Source organism: Numida meleagris, chromosome 6 (genome assembly GCF_002078875.1).
Source record: "Numida meleagris isolate 19003 breed g44 Domestic line chromosome 6, NumMel1.0, whole genome shotgun sequence".
NCBI classification, from domain to species: domain Eukaryota; kingdom Metazoa; phylum Chordata; class Aves; order Galliformes; family Numididae; genus Numida; species Numida meleagris.
In genome coordinates this window covers 9,526,877-9,542,507 of record NC_034414.1, presented here as the reverse complement: position 1 = coordinate 9,542,507, position 15,631 = coordinate 9,526,877, and the positions used below count along the sequence as shown (strand labels likewise).

General features: G+C 38.1%; 1 protein-coding gene across 2 annotated transcripts in view; it reads right to left on the bottom strand.

Moving 5' to 3' along the window:
- DENND5A (DENN domain containing 5A) overlaps positions 1-15,631 on the bottom strand; it is a 62,432-nt gene that overhangs the window by 34,513 nt on the left and 12,288 nt on the right. For both annotated transcript variants that reach the window (XM_021402173.1, XM_021402172.1), the window contains exons 2-5: positions 10,942-11,013; positions 10,231-10,340; positions 8,846-9,506; positions 1,742-1,929 (exon numbers count right to left, since the gene is read on the bottom strand). In XM_021402173.1, the coding sequence (XP_021257848.1) occupies positions 1,742-1,929; positions 8,846-9,506; positions 10,231-10,340; positions 10,942-11,013 (1,031 nt within the window). The remainder of the gene's footprint in view (positions 1-1,741; positions 1,930-8,845; positions 9,507-10,230; positions 10,341-10,941; positions 11,014-15,631) is intronic.

The window sequence follows — 15,631 nt, the reverse complement described above, 5'->3', positions numbered from 1 at the left end:
AAGTACACTAGTCATAATAATTAGGCCTGTCAAGACAACCTAAGTTTTGTAAAAATGTAGTAAACAAAAATAATAGTGTTTTCATTGCAGGAATATACATTACTCTGATATTCATTATGCCAGCACAAAAAGTGAAGGAGAAAAAGAAATTAAGAGATTTATAAAGACCTGAATTTTAATAGGAAAACAACAACAATTCGAAGATAAATTTTCTTTTGAACTTGCCAGGAAAAACAAATGAAAACTGCCAGCATATGGATTTGAGTAAAAAGAGCAACGTTGGCATGGTGACCAGACTGGAGTCTCACAGAAATATCTAGTCTTTAATCTCACACAGCTTTTTAAAAAAGTTTATGTCAAACTATTTTGCAGCACTGTCTGATAATGAAACAGAGAAAGGAAAAAAAAAATAACAGCCACCACCAAAAAAATCCTCTCTCTTCTACACTTCTGCTCTTCCAGTAATTCAAATGATAATAGAAGCAAACAGACAACCAGATAAAGCAGCAGAGATTATAGGCACTAGTAGGATTTTTGAAGCAGATTTTCCATAACTTACTCAGGCCGTTCCCTGTGAAGTTATGCCTACACTAGTAAGTAAGCAGACTCTAGCAGGGGCCAGATCTCTGTTGCTGACAGTTTTTCTAGTGCAAGGTTTCCACAGGGCTATCTGATGGAGCTGTCCAGCTCTTTCACAACAGATGGCCAGGTGATACCACAACATTCATCATTTGCTATTTACTAAAGCAAATAAACCATTCAGTGATACTTTATGAGAGAAGTCATTCCAATGACTGAGAATACAGCCCGACAGGCACATGACATGCTTTCCACAGGTGGTTATCAGCTCCTGTAGGCACTTCCTTTGCTACCTCAGGTAGTGCTCACTCACTCCTGGTCCCTTGATCTTCATAACCAGATTTTAAGGTCTCTCCTGGCACGACCTTAAAATGAATATTTGTGAAATAGGATAAAATAAATAAAAATAATCTGTAAGTGGTTTTAGTGTATTCCCAGCCTCGTGTTTGAGTAGCAGAACCTTCACAAGCCATTTGCTTCACTTATACAATGGCTGTTATTAACACAGCCACACTACAAGGGAGAACTTCCTGAGCATTACCTCAGTCAAAACCAGTTGACTTAAGTAGATATCAACATTTTGCTGCAGACTGAAGCTTACGTTCAGAGGAAAAACTGAAGTAATTTTGGTGCAGAGATCTGAGCAGCTGGATTCAGATCAGAAGTGCAGGGCAGAGTGACCCGGCCTAATCCTGCACAGCTAGCAACCAGCTCCAGCACAGCACAGCACTGAGGCCAGGAAAGTAGATCTGCCCAGTTAGCACCACAGAAGCAGCACAGCCTTTTGGCCATAGCTGGTAAGGTCACGCTGCACTTTCCTGCATGTCCTAGCACAACAGGGCTAAGTTTTGCACCAGAAAAACGTTCTTCCTGTAACCTCACTGCAAAAACACACGCAAAACTACAGTCTCACTTTATCAGGGAATGTAATTTCAAAACAAGGTGGGGTTTTTCTATTTGTTGTTTTTTTTTGTTTTTTTTTTTTTTTAATTTCATTGGATTTTCTCTAGCAGCTCCAAAAAATTAAATAAGATCTATGCCAAACCACTGCCAGCAGGAATTTCAAAACGGCTGTTACAGTTAACATCAATCTTGTGGCTCATCCTTCACTCCTCTCATTACTACGTACAACATTTAACAAATTGATCTAAGTTCCTCTCACCTCTTGAGGAAGCTCCAGCTTAGACCTGTCATCCAGTCCATTGGAGTGCAAGCCCATCAGATAAGGGACAGGAGCATCTAGAAAGTGAAGGAGCGATGCAGGAAGGATAGGAACATATACGTGCTGCCACTGAAATGGAAACATGAGTGCTGTAATAGTCTCTGCCACAGTCATCAGTCTCTGATAATCTGAAAAAGAGCAAGAAAAAATACTTTTCTCAAACATATTTAAGTAAATGAACTTGAATTAAAGAAACAAGAACTTGCTTTAAAACAGAAACCACAGAACTCAGTATTAGCTGAGCAGCATTTTTAATGGAAGCCCACACTTGTACACCCAAGTACATTTTGCTGAAACAGCACCACAAAGTAGGTCATTCTACAAGTCACACGGAAGTGAGCAAATCAAGTCTTCACATCCATTAAGTCACTCTACGCTACCTAAACCAGGGTTACAAATGGGAACACCATTCCAAGTCTGGAAGCTGTTCTGTAATTGGCTAAGAAATACACTGGAAGTATTTCATTTTCTCTGTGCTTATGGCTTTCTATGGAAGCCTTGGATGAAAACCAACGCATCTGGTATCTCTCAGATAAACATTGTAAAAAGAGTGCTTAAGCATCTATAAAGCATGCTGTATAGTAGCCAATCCAACAGTGGGACTGAAATAACTGTAAAAAAAATAGAAGGGATCAGCTTCATTTATCCTTTGCAATATATGGCCAAAGTCTCAATTCAATGTAAAAACAACTCATTTCCTCGCAGAATTTCCCAGCAGTGCTAAGTGCACCTGTGCACTACGCATACCAAAAGATCTTTTTTATTCAGCAGCTGGTGTCTAGAGCAGTTAACACTGCAGTATGCTGGGCCAAAACCTCCTCTTTCATACTATGGAATCATCTCTAATGGGTTTTGATATCTATGCACTGTAAATGAGGCAAAAGCAGATGAACTCAGAGCACGTGTTCTAACACAAACAACTACTAAAACATTCACAATGCAGTCAAGCAGCCAGGCTGGAAATACCATAAAACAAGTTCAGAAGACTATGACAGTTCCTATCTTCAATCAAGCTATAAATACAGTACAAACTGTAAACAAAGGATGCTTTTCATATGATACTGCAATAATATCAAGTATTAGTCAAAAAGTGGGGGTAGAGCAAATAGGAGAGAGGGGGGAAAAATGTAAGTATCCTTCATATGTGTATGTGACAAAGAGGAATGTCTAGGAACAGATTCATAAAATTAAAAACAATAAGAAATTACAAAAGACACCTGAAATCAGAGGTTCAGATGCTGAGATTTCTGAAGTTGTGTCACTGCGGCAGAGTGAAAATGAAAAAAGAATATTAGCTCTAAACAAACATTCCAGAGAAAAACAGTTCCTGGCATTCATGATTAGTTGTGTTTGAAAGTAAATGTGTAGAGTCTGCCTCTTGCAAACAGTCCCTGAGGAACTCAGTGCAGGCTTTGCCAATGCCAGCCATCCTTCTGCAATCCAGGCTTTTGATTTTCATTTTCAGATCACGCTATGCCAGTGGAAAAGGTACCTGCGTAAAGCTTCTTGTAGCTCCCTCACACCACACGTACTGTACAGTGTTCCTTTAATCAAAATGAGCTAGAACGGTTAAAACAGTTGAAAGTTCTTGCTACAAAATAAAAAAAATAACTGGACTGAGGAATGTTAGGGAACAATTTGATTAACATCACCAGTAGCACTCCCCTACTCTGCCTGGACACCAATTCCTGCCTGAGCAGTTACTTATTAGTTCGCAGCTTTAATCGCAGACTTGACTGCAAAGAAGTGATGAATTAATGATAAGCTTTGGGAAGAAGAACCTATTCCGTACTCTATTTTCTCCAGTGTTAAACTTTAAAGTAGCTAGAGATGCACAAACATTCCAGCTGGTTCATATTCGGCTTGTTTACTCAAAAGAACAAACCTCAGAATAGAAACAGTGTTTTCCTACTACACAAAAACTCTCTGTCTAATTCTGCTGGCTAATTTAAATACAACTTCTCTCTCCGTCAAGCCAACATTCTCTAGGCGTTATGCACTTCAAGAGCTGCTGGCAAAAGGACAAAGACAAGAAGCCTGCAAACAAAGCAAAATAACCTAGATGTCTTCTTAAGTTACACCTATCCAGAGAGGGTGTGGTGTTTCATTTGTTTTGTAAAAAAAGGAAAAAAAACAGCACCAGAGCACTACAAAGGATTTAAATATCTATTTCTTTTTTAAAAAAGGAAGTGCTCCAGTAGCGGTGTTACTGTCGCTCTCATTTTTGAAATCAGAATATGCTTTTCTGGTGCAAATCCACATTGGTTTTCTTATTATTGTTATTTTTAATAACACATGACCACTTGCTTTAAGAACACAGAAAAGGTCTGATTTGCTCTTCCAGCCAATTGCTGTATGTAAAATACATTACTCTTAAAGTGCTTTATTGAAGCTATTGACACCACTATCTACCTGTATCTGGTACATCTAGACAGTTTTGTTTATCTACAATAGACAAGCAAATCGAGGAAAAAAAAAAAAGAAATTCTTGGGTCTGGAAAGAAAGGAGAAGGGAAGAAGATCCAGGAAATATAATTTCAACCCTCCTTTCTCACATCCTACCAGAGAGACGCCTATGAGAACCTACAGAAATTCTCTGACTTCATCCAACTGAAAATGGTTAAGCAATCACACTCTTGAATAGTTTTTCCTTCTAATTCTCAGAGATGGCAGTGAAATATTGCTATATTTGTCAAGTAATTTCCATTCCCCTTACCATTCCCATTCTGTTACTTTAAAGCATAGTTGCCCTTACAAAGGAGGACCACTACCGCAGATGAGTTTAGAGATCTTCAGAAAGTATGTGGATAAACCACAAGGACGTGCTACTGATCAAGATTAAACCTGTTCTTAATTTGAAGAGGAGCAGAAGGAAGTTATATATGCAGTCACTGTAGACACGTGACATACAGTGTAGTTGAACCATCTGAATAAAGCATTGCCAGGACCTAGACTCCTTAAGCATGGTACAAAAGAAACATTTTCCCAAAAATTGTTCTGAGCATAGGTATTAAGTATGTCAAACTCCTTAGAAAAAGCATGCATGCATTTCTTCAACTGGGCTTTTTACTTAAACAAAAAAAAGTAACTGCAGAAAGAGAGAATTGTGGTAAGCAGAAGCAGTGGGTCAAAGAACTGCCAATTCATGTTCACTTCCATGTCTGACAGAACACAGAACCTTTTTTCAGGCTGAATAAAGATGCTTGCATCAAGCAGCCCATTTCCTAAATTACTGTAGGCAAAAGAAGAAAATGTCTTTCTGGAGTTTGCTAATATGAGAGTAATAATGCAAAGAAATTAATCCAACACTTTAAATCTTTACGGAGAACATCATTTTAAAGCACATGAAGTAAAGGGGATGAACAATTCAAAGTCAAAGCAATCAAATAAACTTTTACTTGAAAATGGCAACAGCCAGCAAATATCCAGAAAAATAAAGCTGAGCAAGATCGTTTCTGGCAGTGGTGCATTATATTTCTCATTTTATTGTTTTTAGCTGTTCAGAAAAGCCTTCTCCAAGCACATTTCACAGCTGTCTGAACTCAGTGCATACTTTTCAGAAAAGCACTAGGTGCTGCATAATAGAGATAAGAAATAAATCTATTTCACAGATGCAAGAACAACATAAACTGCAGGAATGCAAACCAGCTCCTGTACAATAATCTAGTGAGGGCACAGCTAAAACTCCCCTTCAGCACCACTGTCTTCTGGTGTTTTCTGCCCGAATTCCATTGCTCAGCACTAACTTCAGGTTCTTCATCATCTTATAAGCGCTTGCATTCCCCTAGTGCTTTCCCAAGTGGGAGAGGCAACTCTTGCAAGAAGACAGCCAGATCAAGGAACTCATTCTCTACATTTGGCTTATATTGGTCCCAAACATACAGTCTGTGCCAATATAGTGGGACAAAAGAAGAATTTCCAAAAGCATGAATTCAGAAATACGTTGGACGTAATCTCAAAGCAAAACACACTCACTGCCAAGTGAAGTTGCTCCTGTTCCAAGGACTGCCAGCAACTGGAAGTACTACACAACTTGTTTCAAAAAATGAATGCATCTGCCTCCAAAGTCCTCCAAGGAAAAATAAAGGAGGGAAAAGAAGTAAGTCTCACAAGCAAACCCTCTTATTCTGCTCTAAACAGAAATCCATCCAACATGTGCAGCGGTCCCATCTGTCCTAGAAGAACGAGAAGGGATCCTGTTTCAACTGTCACACTTTTAAGCACCAAGAGATTTACCAAAGCCAAAAGACAATGAAAAAAATTAAAATTTATATTCACAAAGACAACCTAGACATCACACTACTGCTCATGCAAAAACACTGGTAAACTCTTTACAAAAGGTCAAACAATTTTCAATTCCTCTCAGAAATGAACACACCATCACCTGTATCTACATTCAACGTACCCTTTCTTGCAAACAGAAAGAAAAAAGTTAGTTAGCCATACAGACTGTATTAGGAGAATATTCCACTTAAAAGAAAACAAAGTAAAAAAAGGAAACTAATTGGTAAAGGTATGGACAATCAGAACGTCATTCAGGTGCGCCATTTTTCTACTGATAACATTCTTTTAAGCATCAAGGAAAGCAATCATTCTACTAAACCAATTTTCTACTTCACTGCCGCATAAAAGAAAAAGGAATATCTTGATTAGAAAATACAAGAGAGATTACAGGAAAAAAACGTTTATTTTCTAGAATTCCAAAACACTTCCCAATCTCATTTCAAATAGTAAGAAAATAAAATTAAGTCTTTATCAAAAGCATTTTAGAAAAGTCTTCAACTTGACTGCTAGCAGCTCCATCAGTATTCATTAACTTTTGTTATTAGCCCACTAGCAGCTTTAATAATGTTCTCAGTGTTAGCAAAATGCCTCAAAAGAGAGCAAGAAAAAGAATCTGAGATTAGATTCTTCAGAAAATACAAGCTTATGTTTCAAAAAATTATAGCTACTGTTACTGAGAAGGCATGATTTTGCCAAAACTGATGGCCAAAAGTCTAACAAATAACTAAAGTTACTTTTTGACCCAAAGAAGGTCTTTCAGCCAAAAGCTATTAGTGAAAACTTGACAGATGGAAACAAGGCACTTCTATAAGGTATAAAGAAGCCCAACTAAGACAAAACTTAGAGTAAGGCAGGGAGAACAGTAGACAGAAAGTGTCATAAAGATTCAGGGCTACCAGCTGTTGGTCGCAGTAAGTCCTCTCTCTTGATTTCCATACATCTGTGTGTGCAAGCAAGAAATGCACAACCCAGAGCTTTTTACAAGCTACATTAATTAACCGCTAATCAGACACTTGGTAAAAGCCAAAGGGGATAAGCCTATCAATATGACCTTGGAAGCAGAACCTAGAATACAGAAGATGAGCCTGCAAGCAGGCCAAGTTCCAGCCCAGGAGAAGCAACACTCTAGAAAAGGTACAGGGAACACCATTTCAATGTTGCGACATATGCATTACTCTTCCTGCTGCGCTTCCAGCTGGTAAGGTGCATGCACCTGCCACACAGCAGCTTCAGCACAATTACAGGCGAACTTGACTGCCTTACTCAGATGGAAGAGTTTGTACTGAAATTTCTGCTGGTGAGGTAGAGATGTCCACATAAACCAACTCTCCCTAAATCCCAAATACATAGATGCTTAATCCAGTTACAGAGAGACCACAAAGTTTGTCTGCTAGGCAATTATTTCCAGATCTTCTATGAATAATATTCAAAACAGTTTGTTTTTTTAAATCCAAAGATACTAACTACCATGCAGCACAACACGCTGTTGTTTAATTTTTCTTTTGGGGAGTTGGGTTTTTTTGTTTGGTTTGGGTTTTTTTTTTTTGACTATACTTGAATAAAGGTATAGTTTTCCTGTGGCAGTTAACATTTATACAGTGCAACAACTGAGACATAGTGTCCTGCTACCGTTATACACCTTTGATCTCCATACACACAAAATTGTTCTTTGGCTTTAGTCTACGAACACATCTCAACACACATAAACATCTTTATTTCATGCTTCAAGAATTTTGTTAATAACGGCAGGATGTATTTTAAAAAATACTTAACATTTGTTTTCCACATACTTCAGTGACAGCACAGTAGAAGAAAATATTGAAAACAGACTTCAGTAACACCATAGGCCATCCACCATAGGCATTCAGCTTAGGGTCTTCTAGGCTTCTCTGCCATTACTATAGAACTGCGTTCAAATGCAAACTGCCTACTTTAATCCATACCATTAGTTCAAAACCACCTACCCAAAATGTCAGACCTAATGTTAGGATAAAGAAAAGTAGAAAAAATTATCTTCTGTCGTAGTTCCACATACTTTGTTTTAGAGTAAAAGAATTTAAAGAAAAAAGCCCAGTGTTCACGGACTTTAATACAGCTTAGTTTCTTCTGTCTACCCTCTTAAAAGCAAGCTTTATCTCAAGCTTTATCTACAAGACATCAGCAAAAGACATCAGCAATAACTGTTTCAGGCCTTAACAGAGATTCGAATTTTAAATTCTGGCAAACACAACTTTCTTGGGTAATTTTATTTCAAAATAACAACAGACACGTGACTTCAGGTACTCAAAGAGAAAGTTCTATTTGTACTATGAATTATTCTTCAAAGTCCTACATAGTTTACTATGCATCTTCTCAAAATGCACAGGCAGTTTGGCAGAGGTAGGAGGGAGAATTCAGCTAAGCAATTACATGGGAGAAAGCATATTACTGTAACAATAGAAGGCTTCCAGAAACAATAAAGGGGACAGTCAGTCCATGACTACAGGAGATTACGTGAAAGCCCCAGGGTGTAAGCTGAGGTGTCTAGAAATAGGAACCAAACAAAAGCTCTTTGTAATTTGAGAATTTTTCTTGACATTAAAACCAGCATATAGATTAGCCTTACTGCATTAGCACTCTAATGCCACTTAAACACAGCTACTCTGGATTCAGTGTTTTCTTCTCTTTTGTTTCAGTTTTGTGCTTTTAAACATTCCAGAAATGAAGAATCCTCATGCCAGTACAACTAACCAGATAAGAAAACAAAAATGAAGTACTCACGCTGTGAATAAAGCAGTATCTGAAATTCCAAGAGGGCACAGGTAAAGAGTTGAACCACATTTTCGACTCCAAGCAATTCAAATACTTCTTTAACCGGGAAATCAAATAATGGTAGTTCATTGGTGCTTGGCCTCTGGCAGATAATTGGTCCATAAACACCTGAAAATTTTAATGACCTTCCTGCTGGAGGAAGAGGAACCTCATAGAGAATATTGTAAATGTAGCTTTCTAAAGGTAGAGGTGGTGGCTGAGGTGAAGTCACTGCTTGGTGAAGTTGTTCTAGCACTTTCTTACAAGCTTTCATGAAAGACATCGGAGTAATCAAACAAATGCACTTTGAGACATAGAGCGTGTCTCTGCTAATGTCATATGAGTTAAAACGCTGTAGCTTTGAAATAGAAGTGCCGTTGCAGTCTCCAGTGCTGCTGCAGCTATCTTTGTCATTTGTGGGTGGAGTATGAAGAATGTCATATTCAGCATTGTGCATATGATACAATGTCTGCATTGCACTGCAGATCTGTTTGCTAGTAACTTCCTCAAAGAATGTGAGAGAAAATCCAAATGTCCGTGAGCCATCTTCACGAGTAATAATAAAAGAGTGGAACTGAGGTTCTCTGGAATCTGCTTGCGTCTTGAAAGCAAGCCCTTTAGGCATACACAGCTATAAATAAAAAATAAAGGAGGGAGGGGGGAGGAGGAGATAATATTAATTAACACTTTTTTCTCTCCCCCGACTTCAGAATCATTTGTGAAAATAGAATTTAGAACCCACAAGCTGCTATCACATTTCATATTAAAACTGTATTAAGTGTAACATCTTCGTACAATACAATAAAACAGATCCAAATTAGAAAAACTAAAGGAACACTTTGAAAGGACTGTATGTTGTTTCTATTAAAGGCCATAAGCACTTTGTTACAAACCTCAATAGGAATAAAATAACAAAATTCAAACTCACATAAAGAAAAGTATTTGGTCACTAAAACCAGAAACCTGACAAAGAAAAGTAATATTTTTGGTCTAAAATTAGAAACTACACTGTGTTCCATTAAACAGAAGTATTATGCACAAGGGAGATTCATTAATCACAGACTGATTTATTTCTCCACCAATTCTCTAGAATGTAACTGAAAAAGTCGAACAAAAAAAACTGTCCTAGAGACATATTACTTACGTATTTTAAACTTAATTTCCTTTAAAGAATATCCCAATTAAATGAAAAGATCTTTTGAGCCTACACAATTTAGAGCAATCAGGATATTTTTTCCCAGTCTATAACAGATTTTGCAGTGCAACTTTTTTTGTGAAGGAATATACAGGTAAATGTCTTCAATTGTTCACGTAGGTTTTTGTCTTAAAAACAAAAGCAACTAAGTGATACTGACCATTCCCACCGCATCCTGGTCAAAAGGGTTCCATTCAACGTTCTCAGGATAGCGAGCAAGAACTTTGGACTTAAATGTGCGTCTTAACGGAGTCTGATCAAAGTTCTCCCCTGAAGGTGGAAGAAAGACACAGAAGTAAATATTTCATTCTCTTTTTAAGCTCAAACAAGGCCGTAAAGCAGGACATCAGCAGGTACATGTGAGGATAAGTGAATTAAACACACACTCTCCTTTTAAGAGAAATGGAAAATGCAAGTCAGTTAGTTAGCATAAAACCAGACTGCAGATATTAGCAAGGACTGGCACTGTAACATTTCTATGCTGTTAAGTATCTGTGCTTTTCCTGAAGTGTATCTTCAGATTGTGATTATGTCAACAATTCTCTAAATTACTCTTCAGTTATTTCAGATTCTCATTAAAGTATAGCTAAAGCTTAAGCTTTAGTGGAATTTTGTTGCAGAAGAAAAGCACAAATAGACAAGAGGCAAAGATGATGCAAGTTTAACAGAAACCAATGTGGCATCGCTTAGTTTCTTCTTCAATACATAGGAAAAAAGGATATACACCATCTATTACAAAAAGTTAGCTGTGAAGAGAGAGCTTAGTGTTAAAAGATCAAGAACCAAGTAAGCACCCATGAAGAGAGGGTATCAGGAGAATGGAAAATTGTGTTTGTTCTGTTTTTAAATTTCCCCACGCATTTTCCTTTACCTTCTGTTGCACTCGAAATGAAACGGCTGGCACCATCTCGGGTTTTAGAGGCCTGTATATACTGGCATAAAGCTATATAACAAATAAAAACAACACTGCATTATAAATTTCATACTGTCGAGTGTAATCATGTAAGCTAACACATACCAGTAAACAACACGTACATATTCTATACTGAATTAGCATGCATAATAGTTAGTCTACTTTCCTAATATGTTTTCTGTACATATATAACCTTATGTAAGTTTCACATTTCATGCAGGTATTTCTTGAAAGAGATGAACAGCATGTAACAGAAGCTCTCAGTTCCCATATACAAAACCGCAACAGCGACGCAGCAATAGTAATTAGTTACCTGACAAAGGAATAAAAGTTTTACATGTTAAAATATAAAATACTCTCAAAGACGATGAAATTAACGCCGATGGCAAGACCATTACAAGGCTCACAAAAGTGTATCAGTTTAAGTGGCACGATTCTAATTTTTAACAGCCATACTAAAGACTGGCTGACGTGGCCTCTTAAATTTCTGCTAGAGCAATGGATGCCCATTGTGAAACCACTCAGTAACTCCATAGTTATTCTTCCAAATCTGTGTTCACTAAAAGGAAAAAAAAAAAAACACACAAAGGAAAAGAAAACCCCACAGCTGCACGTCTTAAAATAAGCTTTGCTATCTTACTAGAATGCAATTAGCTAAGCAATCATGCAGCTGCTGGCAGCTGCACTAACAATCAGTCGGAATGCATGAAATCATACAATTTAAATAAATCAAACTATTTCAGCAACACCTGCAAAAGAGAAAACACTCTTCAACTCCTCACTTATGTTCTTGCATGCTGCAATTAGATGGCAATAGAAATTGATTTTAAAATTGATTGGGTTTGTTCTCTACTTTTAGAGATAGTAATATTTAAAACTCAGATTCTAAATCAACTGGAATCTTTATTCATTTCCTTCCAGAAAGTAGCCATACAGAGATAGTTATAACACCGTCTATAGACAATAAAGACCCTAGTAAACACATCCCACTACAATAAAGAAAACTTTGTCCCCATCATATGCTTAGAAGTCCTCAGCCAGTTAACAAGTCACCTAACTTTGGATTTGGTTTCAAGTCTTATCACAGAATCATAGAATGGCCTGGGTTGAAAAGGACCTCAAAGATCATCAAGTCTCAACCCCCCTGCTAAGTGCAGGGCCACCAACCACTAGACCAGGCTGCCCAGAGCCACGTCCAGTCTGGCCTTGAACGCCTCCAGGGATGGGGCATCCACAACCTCCCTGGGCAACCTGTTCCAGTGCGTCACCACCCTCTGTGTGAAAAACTTCCTCCTAATATCTAACCTACATCTCCCCTGTCTCAACTTAAAACCATTCCCCCTTGTCCTATCGCTATCTACCCTCACAATCGATCCCCCTCCTGTTTATACGCTCCCTTCAAGTATTGGAAGGCCACAATGAGGTCTCCCCGGAGCCTTCTCTTCTCCAAACTAAACAAGCCCAGTTCCCTCAACCTTTCCTCATAGGAGAGGTGCTCCAGCCCTCTGATCATCTTGGTCGCCCTCCTCTGAACTCTTTCCAAGAGCTCCACGTCCTTCTTGTGCTGGGGGCCTCAGGCCTGGACACAGTACTCCAGATGGGGCCTCACAAGAGCCGAGTAGAGGGGGGACCACGACCTCCCTCTCCCTGCTGTCTTCCTTAACTATTACCTCAAACAGAGATCTTATCCAGAATCAGGACCTAGGACAGGTCTCACAGTACCTAAGCTGCTCATATGTTTCATTTATCTCATTTTTTTTAGCACTGTAATTAAATGAAAGATTGTTGTTTTTTTCTTTTTTTCCTGTTTGGCTGAACAGCAACAGGTCAACTGATTTTCATTTAAAAAAAAAAAAACATACCTGACTGGTTTTATATTACCTTGTTCTATAATATTGTTGCTCAAAGAAAAATGAATGGCTATTTGGGAAATCAAACATGCATACAGAGAGGGCTAGTTAGGAAAAAAATCTAATACAACTTCCCTGAAATACAGCCTTCTTGAAAAAGAGCAGAATCAATGACAGAAAACACCTACTAACAGCACCTATGCAAGAGCTAAGAACAAACTTAGAAGATGAAAACAGGAGGTTTAGAGAAACTTCCAGTCTACAATAAATAAGTCAGGAGGTTTAACCCACCTACTATTTTCTTTATTTACATCTGTACAGATGATACAATGTCAGCCTTTTTTATAACTGAGAAAAAACCTCATTTACTAAGCTAGTTTGTTATCCTTTCCATGTATAATTAAACAAAAAAAACAAATATCTGAAGGTCAAGTTTTTTCCTGAGCTTGGAAACCACACGTGACAATTACTAGGTTCACCTACATGCAAGATCACACATATTTTGGAAAGAAAGAGACAGTTTCTGAAATAAAATTCTTCCCAACAAGATGATCAATAGTGCAAAAACATGATGCTGCTCTTCCTTTCCAATCACAAAAAAGAAAAAAAGGATGCTAATCTCCTTTAAAAAGCCTTTCCCCACGTTCCCCCAAGATGCATTCTCTCCAAGACATGTACATTTCTTTTAGATCTAAAACCAGTCTAGAATTTAACGGAAGTACCAAAACTGGTTTCTGGAAAACCACCTCGTCTTTGGAAGGAAATCCTGATCCACACAGAAGCATACACTTGTTCTTGTAATCAAAGAAACAATTCAGCTATTGCACGGGCACTGCTCTTGTCAGACAGCCTCCACACTTCACTTCTTTCCCGGAGACACCCTGCTCTGGTTTTATATTTGTCTTGTTGACTTTTTCGCATCAGCATGGTCTTCCATCTACTACCTATCTTTTTTTGTAAAAATCTCAATGCCTATAATAAAACAAACCACTGGACCTTCAGATTGAGCAAAGCTGAATTCAAATGATTCTGACAGAGAAGGGAAGTCAAGCGACAACTCACCAACATCATCTGCAAATTTCAACCCTGGAACAGAAAATTGATCTGTGCAACTCCAGGACACTGAGCAGCCTATTTTCTTGCCATTACAACCAATGAGAACCTGAGCACCAGGAGGTCCAGTGCTAGTCTTCCCTTCATTTCTCTCATTGATAAACAAGCAGTTAACACTAGGCATCCAACAACTCTACTCCAGTGTCCAAATCCAATTAACCCTTAGTTCCTAAATTTATGACCAGTTAGAAGCTTCTCACATACGCTTCTTGCTCCAGCAAAGCACCAACTGCAGCACATTTCCAGTAGGCAAAAATAACCCAAGGGTTCAAGATCTGTCTCTATGTGAACTAGACATCGGATTAATTTAGCATCCATTGAAAGGGTTTTGATAAAAACTCTGACGAACAGTTTTAACAAATGCAGGAAGAAGAAAAACATCAAAAATGGATAGTTCTATTCTAAAACTGAGAAAAAGAAATTGATAAAAATGATGCATCCCACAAGTGGGAGAGTGACTTCAAGTTCTCACATTGAAGACAATCAAAGGACTGCTGTCATCACATTCTGTGTTTCATAAGATTTCCCTCCTTAAAGGATACTGGCCTACTGCAATTTGGGCTTCCTAATTACATTAGAACAGCTATACATTCCAAGTATTTCACCTGAAATAAATAAGCTGAAATTTATCTGAACTAACTACTGCACCAATTTTGAGTGATATTGCAATTAGATGCCTAATATTGACTGTAAAGTGTACCACAATATAGATTTGGGGGGGAACACAGGCAAGCTCTGGCTCCACCTCTCTTACTGACAAAACTTTTTTCTTGACACTCAACCTGTGAGCAGAAGACAGATGCTCCGAAATAGGACACACAAACTCAAAAAACAAGAGGTACTATATGGCATTTCAAAGCTGTGGAACACAGCATTGCTTTGGATGTACCCACAGAAACCATCTCTGTCAATGGAAACTGTTTCTACAGAATTATACAGGTGGAGAAAAGGTTACATAAAGTAGAGTGAAACAGAGATCTTCAGTAACCTGCAAGATGCTATCCATCATGCTTTCCTCAGCTTTGAGATGAAGCAAAAAAGAGGAGCCAACCCTGAAGGGCTTACTTCCGCTCTTTCTTGATTTACCCTGAAAATAAAATTGATTCACTGCCTTCTATATTCCTCTTAAGGAAATGAAAAAAGTCCTCCTAACACTGTAAAAAAATAAAAAACGTTAGGTTATCCAACTTCTGTGTTCAACTACTTATGTCCTCCCACCAGTACATAAACAATCACACATTTACTGCAAGTGAAAAACCTGAAAAATCAAATTATCAATAAAACAAATAAGGAACACTAGTCTCTTGAACTGCTGGAAATTCAAACTTAAAATCCTACCACCAAAGACAAACACCCCTTGCTTCTTTCCCTTCCTTTTTGACTATGCCACTTGCAATGTTCTGTTTGCATGCTGAACAGAGGGGAGGACAATTCATGGCTGGTGTCACTGTTATTAGCAGCATATAACCATGCTAAGTTGAAGATGTTTCCTGTCAAACCTTCACACGCTGTCATGAAATAAGCTACAGCTGTAACAAAACTGTTAACACATACGCTGCAAATCCAAGCCATGCCTGCCAAATATATACGTTCTTTCAGGTAGCCTACAGCTACAGAAGAGTTACATACTTAGGTGGACTGCTTGCAAATTTCTAACATAAGTTCCCAAGAGCAAGTTTACATGA